General features: G+C 44.3%; 1 protein-coding gene across 1 annotated transcript in view; it reads left to right on the plus strand.

Annotated features, from left to right (window-relative positions):
• The window catches only part of Sbf2 (SET binding factor 2), a 403356-nt gene extending 394971 nt beyond the window's left edge, over nt 1-8385 (plus strand). Inside the window, 6 exon segments of the mRNA XM_057777079.1 lie at nt 783-1016; nt 1904-2008; nt 3197-3390; nt 3911-3998; nt 6117-6248; nt 6924-8385. Of these exon segments, the coding sequence (XP_057633062.1) occupies nt 783-1016; nt 1904-2008; nt 3197-3390; nt 3911-3998; nt 6117-6248; nt 6924-7022 (852 nt within the window). The 3' untranslated portion in view covers nt 7023-8385.
• Nucleotides 8386-17151: the final 8766 nt, after the last annotated feature.

The raw sequence follows: 17151 nt of genomic DNA on the forward strand, positions 1-17151 counted from the left end.
CTCTAATATGTCACTTAAGTGATAGACACAGAAAGATCACAGGTTTGAAGCCAGCCAGGACTGCATAGCAAGACTGTCTCAAAAACATCAACAGAATTACTAGATGGGAACTGTTCGGTGCCATACATAAATCAGATACTTGAAGGCTGGGCAGGATTGGTTCCTGCCCTGGGCCATGCATTTAGAACTCTATTTGACCTTTCTCTGGTGGGACCTTCACCAAGAAACAAAATGCTCATTTTTAGGTAGCCTCTCGTCATCCAATCTTTGCTCTGGGTACTCCACATCCCTAGTCTGAATCCAGATCACTCACCAGGTTACTTGTCCAAGTCAGCCTGCCATGTCAGTGCATGAGTCCCAAGACCCAGAGAAACCAAGTAGCTGCCTCACAAGGACGGAGAGGAGTGTGGCTTAGTGGCCTAGGATATACACAAATGTTCATGCAAGGTCAAGGTGGGAGGAGGAGGAGGTTAAACCAAGGCCTGTAAACTGGGAATCTCTCTCTCTCTCTGTGTGCTACTACTTCCTAGTATAGAATTATGAAGAACCCAAGAACCCTTTATTTGAACCTGGCCTTCCAAATTATTAGGAGGTTACATTTGTTAGGGAAGGAAGTTAAATATGTTTTATTTAATGCTCTCTTGATGTATAAGTTTTAAGTATTTAGGTGAATTTATATACTTGCCCTGTACTCTGCAAATGTATGTATGTATGTATGTATGTATGTATGTATGTACTTCAGGGTCAAGATAAAATTACATTTCAGAATTCTCTTTAAACAGGCCCTGAAGCCTAATGTAAATGTCTCCAGCCTCAAGAAGTGGGATTACTACACAGAGGAGACTCTGTCTGCAGGTCCTTCATACGACTGGATGATGCTGACCCCCAAGCATTTTCCTCCCGAGGAGTTGGATATGGCTGGAGGAGCTGGGCCCCAGAGTCAAAGGAGAACAGTGTGGCCATGCTATGATGACATCAGCTGCAGCCAGCCAGATGCCCTCACCAGACTTTTCAGTGTAAGTCAGAAATGCGTAGACATGTCTACAGGCACTCGGCCCTAGGGGACAGCTCGGGCTGGCTTGCGTCTGTAATGGCTCCCTGACTCTGGGCAGTGTCATAGGTAACACTCTGAGTCTGAAGAGTCCAGCCTTGATTCTGTGCGGCAGTAGACACCACACTCACTACTGGCAAAGTTACCCTCAAAAGTGACTTTGCAGTGCAAAAGGAAGCAGCTGAGAAAAGAACATTTCCCTCCCAACGTTAGCTGCCTAGGCTGTTGGAATTAGGTCTGGCAGTGGCTTTTGCGGGTACTTTACTTCCCTTTGTTAGGAGTATGGGTAGCTGATAGCCTGCTGGGACACCTTCTGCAAGGCATGCTCTGGAGTGAAGCCATCCTGGCAGTGGACTCCCAGGACAGTGCTGTTCTGACTTGGGTCAGACAGTTCATGAAGAGTTCTCTCTGTTTTCAAGCCAGGAAGGATAAGCTGCAGTGGTGGCTGCCCTGAGCCCCTGTCAGAGGGAAGTCATTTTCATGAGCATCTCTTGGGTTATTCTTTGCGCATCTGGTTTGAGTCACCAAAGTCGAGGGCTCCTCTGTCAAGAAAGACTTAACTGCTGCAGCCATTAGGGTTGGGACATAGGCCCACAGTTGGCCTGTAGCTTTGGTCCTCAGATTTCCAACAGGCTGTCCAAGAGTGGAGAAGGTGTTTGAGACACACACACACTGTGTCTTGTTATTTAAATCAATCTGTTCAAAAAAACCTTCTGAGTCCTAATAAATCCAGCTTTCCTCCAGCCATGCTGTTCATCTGGGCCCAGCACAGAGGAAACCTGCATCTCCAGGTACATCCTGGCCTTCCATAAAATATTCGCCTGTCAAAATGTCCTTTTCATTTCTTTACAGGAAATTGAAAAATTGGAGCATAAATTGAACCAAACTCCTGAGAAATGGCACCAGCTATGGGAAAAAGTAACCGTGGACCTTAAGGAAGAGCCAAGAACAGATCATGTGAGTTGGCAACAAACCCCTGAGCTTTGGAGGGTGCTAGGTCATATGGAGCCCACAGCTCATAACCCAGAGAAAGTGGTAGAGAGGGGTCATGCCCTAGAGGTTCAGGGCAGAATGGTCCAGATGACCGAATGCTTCCTGAATGTCTCACTCTCCACAGTGACATAATGCACATGTTTCAGGCATTGAATCCAGAGGAAATTACTGGGTTCTCTCTATCTCGGTGCCATTGTGGTCTCTTCTGACCTACCACAAGGGACAGGGAATGCCAGGCCCATGTTTGCTCCAGAGAAACAAGCAAAGAGAAATACTGTAAGATGACAGACAACATATGCTACTTTCTATTGCCCAAACTTCCTTTTCTGTTTGCTTCCTGTGTCTCATACCCCATTTCCTATTTCTGAGATTAGAAACATTTATCAAGCACATGATACATCCAAGGGACTAAGCCCTATGCAGTCCACAGTGAGCAAGTTTTGTGCCTCATGCACAAGGGGGAATGCAGAGAAGTCTCACAGCTACTAACTGGCAGGGCCACCACTCAAATCCACAGCAGACTGACTCCCAGCCCAGCACAGGGAAGCGAGGACACATGGTGTTCTGAAGAGCATTTCAGGGAAAAGAGACAAGGCAAGTGGTCTGAGAAGGCCCTTGATAGAAGAGCTCTGTGCTCCGCCTCACCTTCACATGACTCTTGAGGAGCTGTTGCCACCTGGGGCCTTCTACCCCAGAAAATTAAAATTGTTTCTAGATATTTTTAAATTATGAAAGTAGGATGTATATTTTAAAAATAACAATACACGGAACATTACCAAGAGATGAAAATGACCCACAGTGTATAAACGTAGAAATACAAGATTTACTGGATGTGATATTTTAGAACCTGCCTTCTTGTTGACATACATGCCATTCATGTGCGTCATTTTGGTTGCTGTCTAGAACTCCATTGTAAAGAAATAACAGTTATTTTGTTTGGTTGGTTGGTTGGTTTTGGTTTTTTACCAGTCCCCAAATAATGGATATTAGGTTATTTCTACTTCTCATTTAAAAACAGAAACAGATGAATGTTCAACATGTGTTAGCTCACTAGTCAGTTGTTACCCTGAGATACATTTGTATAAATGAAATTATCAGGCCAATCTCTAAGCCATGGGGAAACTTTCCTAGCTCATGTTCTGTCTTTTTCAGTCCCAAAGACACTCACTGGGGTCCCCAGGACTCGTGTCTACCAACGTGCCTTCCTACCAGAAGAGGCCTGTGCTGCACCCCCTGGACCGCAGCACTGGCGAGGATCAAAATGTCACCATCGCCCCATCCAATGGTGTAGAGCACAGGGCAGCCACACTTTACAGCCAGTACACATCCAAGAACGATGAGAACAGGTGACACTGCTGGGTCCTGACTGTTAGCCCGAGCCAGCCCCGTGCAAACAGCCTTGGCAGACTTGGATTTGCTTTCATTCTGTGGGGTTTTGGTTTTTCTTAAATGCCTTGTTTAGATGTTCTGGGGGTGGGGATCAATCTTTGAGAGAATGCATGTCAGGTAATATTTTTTCAGTGGCACCATCAGAAATCCCGCTTATCCTGGCTCAAAGAAAAGGAATTTAGTCATGTAAACTAGGGATGCCAAGGACGTGCTAGAAGTGTCTCTCACAGCATTGTCAGGTTTCTCTTTCCAGCTCGGTTTTCCCTTGGTGGTACAGCATTCCTCGCATAGCAGAAAGCATGGAAACCATGAATTCCTAACCAGGGGAGTATGGTGGTCCCAGCAGAAGGAGTCAGTCTTTCCCCAAAGGGCTATGGATAAAACTCCAGGGAGGGCTCTCATTAGGGAGACAGAAACCTGGTAGACAAAAGGTAGCTTGTAATGAAGTCAGAATAAACTGTCTTGTTGCCCTTCTAGATCCTTCGAAGGAACACTGTACAAAAGAGGAGCATTGCTGAAGGGTTGGAAACCCCGTTGGTTTGTTTTAGATGTAACAAAACATCAGGTAAGACCCAAAAAACTACTGTCTAGGCTCACCTCAAGACCTACTTATGTGTTCCTCACCTTTGTAGATGGTGGCTCTTCCAAGGCCCAAAATGTCCCTGAGCCCTGGAAGTAAATTTTATAGCAGCCTCTACCCAGAGCCCTGCATGCTCAGAGCACTAGAACTCTTAACGCATAGTCATCTCCTCTTTAACACCCAGGTCTGGAAGCATCTGGGAGCATTAGCCTGTTCCGTGCACATATGAGCTGTGTGCCCCCTCTCTCCCATGGTATAGCTGTCCATTTTTGCTGCCGAAAACATCCGGTTATGATGAATGTATCTGACATTTATTGCAGCCCACCTCACTGTCCTGGGAACTGCTTTTTTTCACCACCCAGTCCTGGGGTTCACGGCAGGCTAGATTAGACGTTCACTAAGAACTCTCTGGCAAGCTTTGCTATTATCGTAGCTGCTACAGGTTAGACTTCCATCTCTTTGCCCCTGTAATCTCAAGGTACTCTTCTGCCCCAAAGCACCCTTCATTAGCAAGAGAAGTGAAGCCTCTGTTTCAGGCTGACTTGCTGTGGTCAGAATGCAGAGAACATTAGGAAGGACCTAAAACAGTGGTTCTCAGACTTCCCAATGCTGCAACCTTTAATACAGTTCCTCATGTTATGATGATGCCCAACCATAAAATTATTTCATTGCGACTTCATACCTTAATTTTGCTACTGTTTCAGATCGTAATTTAAATATCTGATATGTAACCCCCAAAGAGGTCACAACCTCTGTGTCAACCTCTGGCTGACCTCTGCTCTAGTCTGTACCTTGTCAGCACTCCAGTAGGAAGACAGCAAGAGGCCAGCTTTTTCTCTGGCTCAAGGGCTTTGTTGGTGTTTTTGTTTGTTGACCCTTAAGAATATTGAGATTTTCAGGCATATAAATAGAAGCCCTTTTTAGAGCTGTATTTTAAAATAGTAGTGTCCCTGAAATCGTAGAACCTTCACTGTGAGGAAAAGTTCGATTAAACCACTAAATAGAACATAGAAAATTATGATTTTGCTATATTTTAAAATTATATCAAATTATACTCATATTCTTACCAATCTTCTGGATTTCTTTAGCATGGAAGATAAATAATTTTTCCATTTAGTCCTGCTCACACCATGCCTGGAGGTAGGGATGCCGATCATAGTCCTGTTGTGCACACTGGAAGCCAGCTAGGCCAAGAAGGCTTTCACTAGCAAGCTCTTTAGCTTTTAAAATACCTCATTTCTTCTTATTCCAAAGTAATACGCAGTTATTGTGCCAAATTTAAACATCTCATAAAGCTCTGACAGCCCCAGAGCCGGCAGCTAGGAGCTGTCTGTGACTTCCTTCAGCACCATTTTATACTGCGTATCTGCTGCCTGCCAGCTTGCTGCTCATTTCAAAACCTTTCTTGTCCTTTACCATCTCATGGCTATGCCGTCACTTAGTGAGCCAGTGTTCAGTGCTGAGCTGACAGATGCAGCACCAGTGCAGGGCACAGCATTTCCTGTTCCTGAGGGAAAGTAGAGGTGGGAGAGATGGTTCCGCAGATACAAACATTCATTTCCACCAACATCACTAAATTGTTTCTAACAAGTTCTGTTCCCAGTAACAGCATATGGGAGTCTCACTGTCTTGCTGGACATTACCGGCCACTGTAGTACTTCTCAGACTGGGAGTGGGACTCAGTCATTTCATCCGTCAGGCAAGGCTGGGGAGACTGTGGACATGTGTGGCTAGGCAGTGTTTCCTTGTTACCTGCCATTGTGATCCTTGCCTCATTTCCAGGTGGGCTGTTTATCAGTGTCTAGGGATTTTTTTTGTTTTGTTACTATTTTTGTTTTTTCAAGAGGGTTTCTCTGTGTAGCACTAGCTGTCTTGGAACTCGCTTTGTAGACCAGGCTGGCCTCAAACTCACAGAGAGCTGCCTCTCTCTGCCTCCCAAGGGCTGGGATTAAAGGTATATGCAAGAGGCAGCCAGCGTTGTTAATACTAGGGTATTATTCCATGCGGAGTTCGCACTGAAAGCAAGGTATAGAAGAGAGATTAAATATGGTTTAGAAAATCATTTCCCCTTTCTGTGACCCATCTGTCTCTTTTTGATCCTAGCTGCGATACTATGATTCGGGGGAAGACACAAGCTGTAAAGGCCACATTGATCTGGCTGAAGTAGAAATGGTTATCCCTGCTGGCCCCAGCATGGGAGCCCCAAAGTATACAAGTGACAAGGCTTTCTTTGATGTAAGTTCACCTTTCCTGCTCTGCAGCAGATTTCTCGTCACCGCCCATCATCACAGGTCCCAGAGGAGTTGATAGTCACTAGAGATGGGCATTTTAGGGCTGTGCATGAACGGCAGACTAACGCCATGCCTTTGGTTTCCCACTGCCCAGAGCCTCTGCCCCTCCTCAGCCTCAGTACAGCACTGTCACTGCCTTAGTCCCTCTGCAGCGGGGAGAGGAAAGTTAGGTGGCGTGGAGCACGAGGAAAGTGACATTTTCCTGGAGTTGCCTTTGAGGAAGGTGGGGGAGGCCTCAGGACCAGCTGGCGCCTCCGGCCTCTCCCATACACAGCACCGAAGCAGAATGGTGAGAAAGTTTGAGGGGAACTGAGCCGCCCCTTTCTTCAGTTGGGGCCATAACAGAAGCCCAGAGCCAGGGAACAACATCATAGCCTGTACAGGGATACAGAGTGTGACCTCCCACTTGATGGCACCGGCTTCATCCTAAGGATTAGTTAGTCGGGGACTAAATATCTTCTGTTTTTGCATGGCCCTTAGAATACTCCACAGTCTACCTCAAGGTGACAGATGATGTTAGAACGAGCAGTTATGTCTTAACAAGTTGGGACGAGTTTGCCACTCACGCAAAGCCATAAAAAGCCTGTTTTATCTGTTCCTCTGTCATTTGGTTCTATAGCTCAAGACCAGCAAGCGTGTGTATAACTTCTGTGCTCAGGACGGACAGAGTGCCCAGCAATGGATGGACAGGATCCAGAGCTGCATCTCTGATGCCTGATGCCCATGGCTGGCCAAGCACAAAAGGTAGAGGAGCTCATCTGCCAGACAGGAGCAGACGGTGGTCATCCCAGGACTGAGGTTCTGCTTACCCTGTCTCTTCTTGAAGCAATTGCCTTGTCACACAGGTCTGGTAGGCGCCCAGGCCCTCACAGCCACATCCCAGCTGCAGATCAGAGGAAGCTCCGAAACCAGCTGCCATCATCTCCTAGGCAAGGTAGCTACTGCCTGAGTCCTCGTAAAGGTCCTTTTTGTTCTCCAAGGTCATAATTTTCTTCCAGAACTTTTGACAACAAAAATCCAAAGCCTCCAAAGGTCATAGAATGTCCTGCATATGTTTTCCATCGGACACACCTACTTTTATGCCTAACCTTTGAAATACTCACCTCCCTGGTGCTGCCAAAAGGTGCTTTCATGGTCCCTGCCCTGCCGTGGAGCTTCACTGCAGGGGACATCACCACTCAGTGACAGACTAAGAAGGAGTGCACAGGATTCTGATGGGAAAAGCAACAGTGAGCCTGGGCCAGTGCAGAAAACACTGCATCAAACCGCTGGTCTCTGAGGACCCTGTGCCTGTGTCCCGTGTCTGGGGAGTGACAAGCAGCAGCATGTATGACCGACAGAACACGGGAGCAAATTGGAGACTGAGGCCAGCTGCTCACCAGCACGCACCCGGGACAAAGCTACATAACCAGCCAGCACTGCTCTGAGAAGTAAGAACTGCTCTTACATTCTCTCAGTTACAATAACCTTGTCCTTTAGCCTAAAACTCAAGGATGCGGTTCACCTCTGTGAGCCTGAGCAGCCGCTGCAGCTGCTGGGTCTCTGATGGCTTGATGGATGTGTTTGTTTTGAAATGTTAATATGTTAAATACCAAACTAATATTTCAAAATATGTATATATGATTTCTATATGCTGATTTTTCAGATAGCCTGCTTATAACTTAATAGAAAAATAGCTAAACTGATTCATAAGATTTTAGAAATAAAAGATTGTTTCCTTTTTAAAGAATAAAAACTACTTTGTAGATTAAAAATAAATCAGATTTTCAAATTAAAAATTATCAACACACTAGAAAATAGAACTGTATTAATATATAAGAAATTGGGAAATAAAAATGAAGGAATTTTTATCATATTCATTTTATAAATTTGCCACCTGTGAAAACAGTTTTTGCACATTATTTGTATTTTCTTTGTATATGAAATAATTTTTTGTACTTTGTAAACCATGGAGCCCATTGTACTTTCAGCTCTTTGAGACTGTGCGCACTACTGCTTTTGTAACTGGATTCTCTTAACTTTCATGAAGGCATTACAGGCCCGAAGTTCACTAACCACCCGGAATTAAATTTATTTCTTAAGAAAAACTGGCTCTTGTGTACTGTGAAGTCAAGCTCATTTTACATTGCCCACTACTCAGGAGCAACATCCCATTTGGGCCTTGGAAGCATCAGAGATGCTGGACTGCAGCCACGAGCTTCTGGGTCCTGACACAGAAGGTTGTCCTCTCTGCTTCCCCAGTAAGCTATGTTAGTGGCCATGCTCCTGCTTCTCTCGGGCCAGAATTTACTACCTGTGGTAGATGGCAGATCATAAAGATTGCAGGCAGAAGAAATTGAAGTTCTGGTGCATCACAGACTTTTCTGGGTTGAGTTATTGGTTTCAGTTTTGAATGACACTCTGGTTAAGTCTCTGGAGTTTGCCTTACAATGCTGAAAAGAATGCCAGTCCTTAGCCCTCAGCAGGTCAGAGTGCTCCAGGAGCTTCAGAAGCCTGGGCAAAGCAGTGTTGGTCCCTCCTTGAGCCTCCAGGTACATATGACCCAGCCAAGGGGTCTCCCTGCCACAATGCCCTGCTGTGACACTGAAATTCAGGAGGGAAACTGGAACCAGGCGCTGAGCAAGTTCGATGCCCAGAGTCATATCGAGACACCCTCCATAGCTGCAGTCAAAGCTAAAGGGGAAGGACAGACAAGCAAGGCTGTAGCAAGTCCCTAGCTGTGACTCTGGAAGATGCCGTCATTGGGTCTTGCTAGCATAGTCATTGTGGCCAAGTCGTAGATCCTCTCAAGTCCCACTCCACCGCCTCCACTCCAGAAGCTTCTGCCCCTAACCCTGGCTCCCTCTGTGGAAACTGACATTTTAGTTATTTTGCCATGGTTTAAAAGTTATTGAATAATATCACCATAGGATGAAAACTTTGTCAAAGAGCCTGGCTTGATAAGCAGGCAATGCCCAATGGGATTATGGGTGTATGCCATCACACCTTGCCCTGTTGTTAATGGCATTCTCTGTATAACCCATTATCCAAAATGCTATTTCAGAGAGTCATCAATACAAAAGAAACTTATCGTGAAATGTTTCATATTTTGTTCACACTAAGTCTTCAAAAGCCAGGGTATATTTTACGCACGCAGTACATCCGTGGATTAGTACTTTTTTTTGGATACTAGTTTTGATATGCCAAATACATGCCATTTTTCCACTCAGTCCTACACCAAGTGGCTCCAACAATTCAGTTCAGTTTTGATAAAAATCCCCAAGAGAGAGCACAGACTGCAGGGGTGTGAGGCTCAGTCCACAAGACCATCCAGCTGTACATCGGGGTGGTACCAAGCTCTCTCCTTAGACACAAGGATGTGCTAGAGCAAATCACAGCACTGAAAGAGACACATTTGCCAGGGTATTACAAGACGCATAAACTCAAGCCATTAAATGGAACCCACATAGGGCATAAGATAGGAGAGCCATGGCTCAGCAGCCTGGTGGTCGGTCAACCCTGACCTCCACTAATCTGATTGTTGAAGAGTTTAACTCCAGATTCCCCTCCCCTCTTCCTGTCACTCCTTTCTGGGGAGGAGCCCCAATCCTGAAGCTCCTGGGGGCTCTGCCCTGCATCGTCTCTAGCATGAATGCAGCTGTGGTTAAAAGGGGCTCATTATAGACAAGACCCTCCCATCACCCAGGACATTCCAGGAGTTTTAGCAGCCATGAACCATCTGTCTGCACAGTCGTGTGAAGTGAACCATGTACTTACACAAAGCCCTGCTCACACTGGTCCTGTAGTAGTTGATGCAGTAGAGTCAGCAGCCTGCTCCCTGCAGAGCACACATCAGGGAGGGCTGGGAGCAAGACGCTTTAATTCACTGTGTGACCTTGAATTCTGCTGGGCTCTGACCTATGACACTGAGGACTCAGGAGGCCAAAGGGTTTGCTCACTGGTAGAGTGCATGAGGCCCTGGGTTCTAGCTGTCACTTTGATTCCAAATACAGACTTTACCTTGGCAAGGATTTACATTCCAAACTGAAGTTTAAAAGAGCAACTGAGAAGAAAACACACGAATCATCTTATTAAAATGAAGATTCCGGAGGGGTGCAGCTTGGTAGCAGAGCATGTGCTTAGCATGCACCTCACCCCAGTTCCCATCCCCAGCACCAAAGCAAATAAAATAAAGATTCTGACTCAATAGGAGTGGGGTGGGGCTTAAACTGCCATTTCTAACTCACTTCAAGGTGACACCTCACTGTTGGTCCAAGGAGCACCCCAGAAGTAATAGGCATGCTGTCTCCGTGCTTGGAGGAGCAGTCACCAATGAGAGGACAAGCAGAAAGAGCCAAAAAGCCATAATGCAGATATGACCTTTGGTTTATCTTCCAGGGATATTGGTCTCTTCTGAGCATAGGTTGCTTGTTGCTTTCCCTGATTGCAGAATCCTAGTTGGTCAGCCACCTCATGACCAAGTTCCAGAGGCCTACCGAATGCCCAGTCCAGAAACACAGATTCCACCAGTGTAGCCATAGATCCAGAGACATTATAGGAATCTTTACTGGGCACCGCTGAGTCAGTTACAGTTGCATCATCCTCTAAACTGCTAGTGTCTAAAGACCAGTAGACAAGAAAAGGGACTGCTGCATGCCCAGTGAAACCGACCTTGACACTTGACCTGGCCCACAGGGGTGCCTAACTTGCTCCCATATTGGACATTCAGGGAAGACACATCTGTTTTCACTGGTGTGTAGGATTCTTGTACAGAGAGCAACAAGGGCTGGCACACCATCCCCACTTGCTCATTCGATGCCCATTCTGTACTGGGTGCTTGCCGTGGCCATCAACAAGTGGCACAAACACCACATGCCACGCCTGCTCCCACGTCGATGTCCAACCACATGCTTCTGCCCCACCCCAGCTTACCTCTCCTTCCCAACCCTTCACTCAAGCATCTGACCCAAGCTTTCGGGCCCCTTTCCAAGAATGCGTATAGTGCACTGCTTTGAACTGCTGTTTCTTATGCACAAAACAAACAGCCAAGCACTGCTCACAGCTCTGCCTACAGATAAGGTTTTTCCCTTAAATTTTTGTTCACATTTATTTATTTGGGGGGTAGGAAGGTTTGCATGAGGCAGTGTGTGTTTTGAGGTCAGAGAAAAAACCTATAGGAGTCGGGTCGCACCTTCCACCATGTAGTTTCTGGGAATGTAATTCAGGTCATTACCATGATATTATTGATATGTGAAAGAATCAGAGATAGGGGAACCATTCCAGATGTTGTAGACACAAGTTTCTGTCCCAAAGAAACACACAGAGGCTTACATTACTTATAAACTGTTTGGCTTATTAGCTCAGTCTTATTATTAACTAACTCTTACAATTTAAATTAACCCATAATACTTATCTATGTTTAGCCACATGGCTTGGTACCTTTTCTCAGTGCAGCATTCTCATCTTGCTTCCTCTGTGTCTGGGTGGTGACTACAGACTGAGCCTTTCTTCTTCCCAGAATACTCCTAGTCTGGTCACCCTGCCTATACTTCCTGCCTGGATCCTGGCCAATCAGCATTTTATTAAACCAATATGAGTGAAAAAATCTTTACAAGGTACAAGAGCATTATCCCACAGCACTTCCCCCTTTTTTCTTCTCAAAACAAGAACTCTAAATCCTTTGTTTCACTTTTTTCCTGACCATTATCCATAACAACTTATAACCAACACTCTAAACAAAGACAAACATCCATAATCCTTTTGGGGGGGGTGGGCTTAGTTTTCTAGGCTACTTCCTGCTGATTTGGGGTGCTGATCATCTTATGGTGACCTAAAGAAAATTTAGGATTATGGTCAAGTCCTGACTGGAATATTCTGTGAGCCTGGATCATCTCGGCCAGCAATATTGAGAACTAAAAAGAAACTATAACAAAGGTATACTGAAATGTTGGATCATCTGGGCCATCCATTCCCATTGGAGATTTTTCAGGTAGTCTTCCTTGATCAAACCTTATTTTTCTTAACCCTGATTGAATCTACAGCCTCTCATTTCCTGTGGAAACAAAAGCAAAACCTCTTCTCCAAAATAACATATCTTTTGACTTAATTTTGAAGTCAAGGCATTTTCAAAATATATAGGTCAGATTAATCCAGCAGCATTCATAATCAAATGTCTTTTGTCGCTCTTTCCTCAGCAGTCAAACAATTCAAAAACAACACAGTAACATACTGTCTCCAGATTCTCTAAGTATTTTCCATCTTTACATAGCCTTTAAAAAAACATTTTTTTATTTTTTAATTTTTGGATTTTGGAGACAGGGTTTCTCTGTGTATCTTTGGTTGTCCTGGAACTCACTCTTAAGACCAGGCTGGCCTCGAACTCACAGAGATCTGCCTGCCTCTGCTTTCCAAGTACTAGGATTAAAGGCGTGCACCACCACATCCAAGTGTTCTTTTTTTTTTTTTTTTTTTTTTTTTTTTTTTTTTTTTTGGTTTTTTCGAGACAGGGTTTCTCTGTGGCTTTGGAGCCTGTCCTGGAACTAGCTCTGTAGACCAGGCTGGTCTCGAACTCACAGAGATCCGCCTGCCTCTGCCTCCCGAGTGCTGGGATTAAAGGCGTGCGCCACCACCGCCCGGCAAGTGTTCTTTTTTTAAAGGATTTTCTCTATCCTTTTTCTTTTCTCTCCCAAGCCTACCTATATTTTTAAACACACTATACACCATTTAGAGGTTTTTTTCATATGAATCTGTCTTTACTGTATATCTCTCTTTTTCTGACTACATGAATCTAATTTGTTAAGCAGTATGACTAGGATTAAAACTGAGGCTTTGATGGCTGGCTCCACCCATTCCTTGACTTCCTGAGAGTCTAGCTTCAAGGCAGGAGTATTGGCAGAAGCCATGTTTATTGTCACAACTCTGTGGTGTTTCTAGGTCCATGCAACCACCAAGAAGCCTGATGCCAGCCGCTCATAAACACCACTTAAGTGTTTGGTGGCAGAGCCTCGTAAAAGAGCCACCATGCGGTTTTTGCTGCTAATGCTAAGGCAGGAAGCCTCTCTTAAAGGAACCACACCTCTCCTTGCCTCTAGCAAACAGAACCTACTGTAGAAAAGATGGTTACCAAGAAGCTGTGTAACTGTTCTTGTCTAAGAATCCTTTTTATTTTTAAAGCTTTGTCAGGCTTTATGTGGAAATTCTTGCCAAACGTTTGAATGCCATTTGTAAAGGGAGATTGCACTTTCATTTCCTGGCTACCCACACAGAAACTATATTAGTTACAACACTGTTTGGCCGATGATTCAGGCATATTCGTAACTAACTCTTACATCTTAAATTAACCCATTTATAAGCCGGGCGGTGGTGGCGCACGCCTTTAATCCCAGCACTCGGGAGGCAGAGGCAGGCGGATCTCTGTGAGTTCGAGGCCAGCCTGGTCTACAAGAGCTAGTTCCAGGACAGGAACCAAAAAAAAAAAAAAAACTACAGAGAAACCCTGTCTCGAAAAATCCAAAAAAAAAAAAAAATTAACCCATTTATATTAGTCTGTGAATTGCCACATAGCCGTGGCGTTACCTCATTTTCTACATGTCTTGTTCCCTCACTGGCATCTGCTTGACTCCACCTACTCTATATGTGTCTTTCGGATTTCCTACCTGGCTTTACTCAGCTAAGCCATTGGCTGAAACAGCTTTATTCAACCAACCAATAAAAGCAACACATATACAGAAGGACATCCCACATCAAGATGGTCCTGGCCTTTGGACAAGAAGCAGAAAGTGGATAGTTGTAGCCGCCTCGACGGGTTACTCTGTCTAGGGTTTGTAACCCGCCTGGCTGGCCAGTTATTCCAGGGTCACAGAGAGGCACCACCTGAAAGGCATAGGCTGATGAGAAGGAAGGAGGCTAAGCGTATTTGTCAAAGCCTCAGTTTATTAGGGTCATGGTTACAGCTTATATAGCCCCTAAATAGCTTGGGGGGCTGGGGCACGGGATCTTGCCACGTGGTCCACGGAGTCTGAGAGGTTACGATGGGTCGGGTCACGATTCCTTGGTCGGGAAGTCACAAGGTGACACACCTAGTTGTCTAGATAGTTTGGAATGTGAGGCAGGTTCCGTTAACAGATAACTCTCAATTAACAGTTAATTTGGGTGTGGGATAGGCTTGGTCAATAAGACTATTCTCAATACAATTGAGAAGTGAAGCCCTCTGCAAAAACTCCTCAAGGCGGTGCTTCCTGTAAATTTTGGGGGGACACGGCTCCTGACAGATAGTGGATACAACCGTTTTTTGTTGTTGTTGTTGTTGTTTTGGTTTTTTGGGTTTTTTTGTTTTTGTTGTTGTTGTTGTTGTTGTTGTTGTTTTTTTTTTTTTTGAGACAGGGTTTCTCTGTATAACAACTCTAACTGTCCTGGAACTCACTCTGTAGACCAGGCTGACCTCGGACTCAGAGAGATCCACCTACTTCTGCCTCCCAAGTGCTGGGATTAAAGGCATGCACCACCACTGCCCGGCCCAAGGCTGTTTTCTAATTGGAGGGGAAAGGATATGTTTGCCAACCGTTCCTGTGACCATCCTAGAACCTGATGTTAATAACGATCTTTATCACTCTGTGCTATGGACCATCTCACAGCTGCCAAGCACGATGTCTTAGAGAATTTATTGCTGTGCCGAGATGCCATATCCATGGCAACTCTTTTTTTATTTTTTATACATTTTTTATTGATATTTATTGAGCTCTACATTTTTCTCTGGTCCCCTCCCTGCCTCTCCCCTCCCCTTCAACCCTCCCCCAAGGTCCTCATGCTCCCAATTTACTCAGGAGATCTTTCTTTTTCTACTTTCTATTTCCCATGTAGATTAGATCTATGTAAGTATCTCTTAGTGTTCTCATTGTTGTCTAAGTTCTCTGGGATTGTGGTTTGTAAACTGGCTTTCTTTGCTTTATGTTTAAAAACCACTTATGAAGGTGAAGGCATAAGTCACAAACAATCCCACACCAGTTTGGAATTATGATTAATAGAATGGTTATTTATTTAAAGGGGAAAAACTTATAGATCACCATCCCAGACAACAGCCCTCTGCACAATCAGGAAGGGAGTCTAGTCGCCGGAAGCAGAGCAGGAAGAGAGAGCGAGGAGGGAAGTGGCTGCTTTTTTAAAGGGAGAGAGACCACGCCCCAGTGGGCTGGTATCTCTGCGGCTATTGGCTGGAGGAGAGGAAGGACCTCCCGCAACACCTCCCCCTTTTGTTTAAGTAAGAGAGTTCTAAAGCTACTATGAAATTATATACAATAAGTACAAATATCCTATTCTAACTAGCTTAGGTCTTGTATAATAAATAGCTTGGCCAAGTCATGAGTGGAAAGTAACTACATTTATATAGTCTTCAACCCCATCGAAGATCTGAGAAGGGAAATAATGTTACCTGAGTAATTAGGAAGTGCAATCAAACAGCTTCCAAAACATGCAACAAATCACAGAGACAACTAGCTACCTGGGCAATCACCCAAGGTCACGATTGCAGCTTTGAAGCAACCAACTTTGGCTAAGACCTAACATAACTGACATACCATTTTCAAAGGCAAGAAACTTCTCAAAACTATCTTACCCTGTCTTGGCAGGATATGACAGTCCTGTTTTTTTCATTCACGGATACTCTGTATCTCTGTCAGTGGTTGAGGTATGGGCATTTCTTTGCCCAAAGGCCAGTTCTGCCAAAAAGAAAGGCTCCAGGTGGAGCGTCTTTGGTGCTCAACATTCTCTCGGGAATAGAGCGGTGTTGCCAGGAGCAATTGTGTCTCACTACCACAAAACTCTGAGTTAGATTAAAGGCCATTTTCTACAGCTCTTTGAAGAGGTTGAAGATTATCTATACTGAGTATAATCTCTATGTATCTAAAGAACCTGATTAGTCTAATTATAAATGACAAACTTAGAATACTATTGATCTATATAATTCTCAATACCTATCTAACTTAAAGACTAAGACAATAAACAACTGTGAAACAAATGAGGACAATGACCTCCAAATATAAACAATGTACAAATATACATTGCAATATGGTAAATATATATCAATACACAAACAATATATAAGTAGCTTAATCAGAGGTAGAAATGTAAATATGGTAAATATACAATATCAATACAATGTATATATCAATACATAAAAAATGTTTTAAACAGAGGTAGAAGCATGCATGTATACAATAGTCAATTTAATTTAACATTGTATCTATATAAGAATTGATACCAATATATTTGTCTCAAAAGAATAACTCACAAGTACCAGCAAGTACCAATCTATTATCCCATCATCCCATTATCCCTCTTTTTTTTTTCAAATGATCCCTGAGCTTATAAAATTCCTCTCCCAACCCCCACCGTATATTAATTATAATCAACCCCTAAATGATGTCCCTAAACCCAAAGGCAAACTTTCCTGGGAGAGGGGACGTCGTCCTCTAGAGTTACTTCCAGCTGTCATGGGTGTGACGTTCTTGCTGGGGGATCCTGTAAAAGTAAAATGATGGTTAAATTTCAAGGTCAATGTCTTTTAAAATTGCAAATAGTCTCTGAGTATTTTGTGCAGGTCTGGCCAGAATGTTGTACAAGATGTGCACCGTTTCAGCTAACCAAGTTGGAACTATCTTGTGCAGGTGGTACCCAAAACAGGTCTTGTAGTAGCGCTATCAGTATCATGATGTCATATCAACCAGGTGGAGTTGTTGTTGCAGGGGCCCATCTTCTTCCTGGAAACTTCAAATGTCACTGCAGGAAAAACTCATTGTTCATTGTGAAAAACTTAAACATTAATCATATAGACATATATAGACATACATATATTCAATGAAATGCGTGATAGA

This window comes from Chionomys nivalis, chromosome 8 (genome assembly GCF_950005125.1).
Source record: "Chionomys nivalis chromosome 8, mChiNiv1.1, whole genome shotgun sequence".
Classification (NCBI taxonomy): Eukaryota; Metazoa; Chordata; class Mammalia; order Rodentia; family Cricetidae; genus Chionomys; species Chionomys nivalis.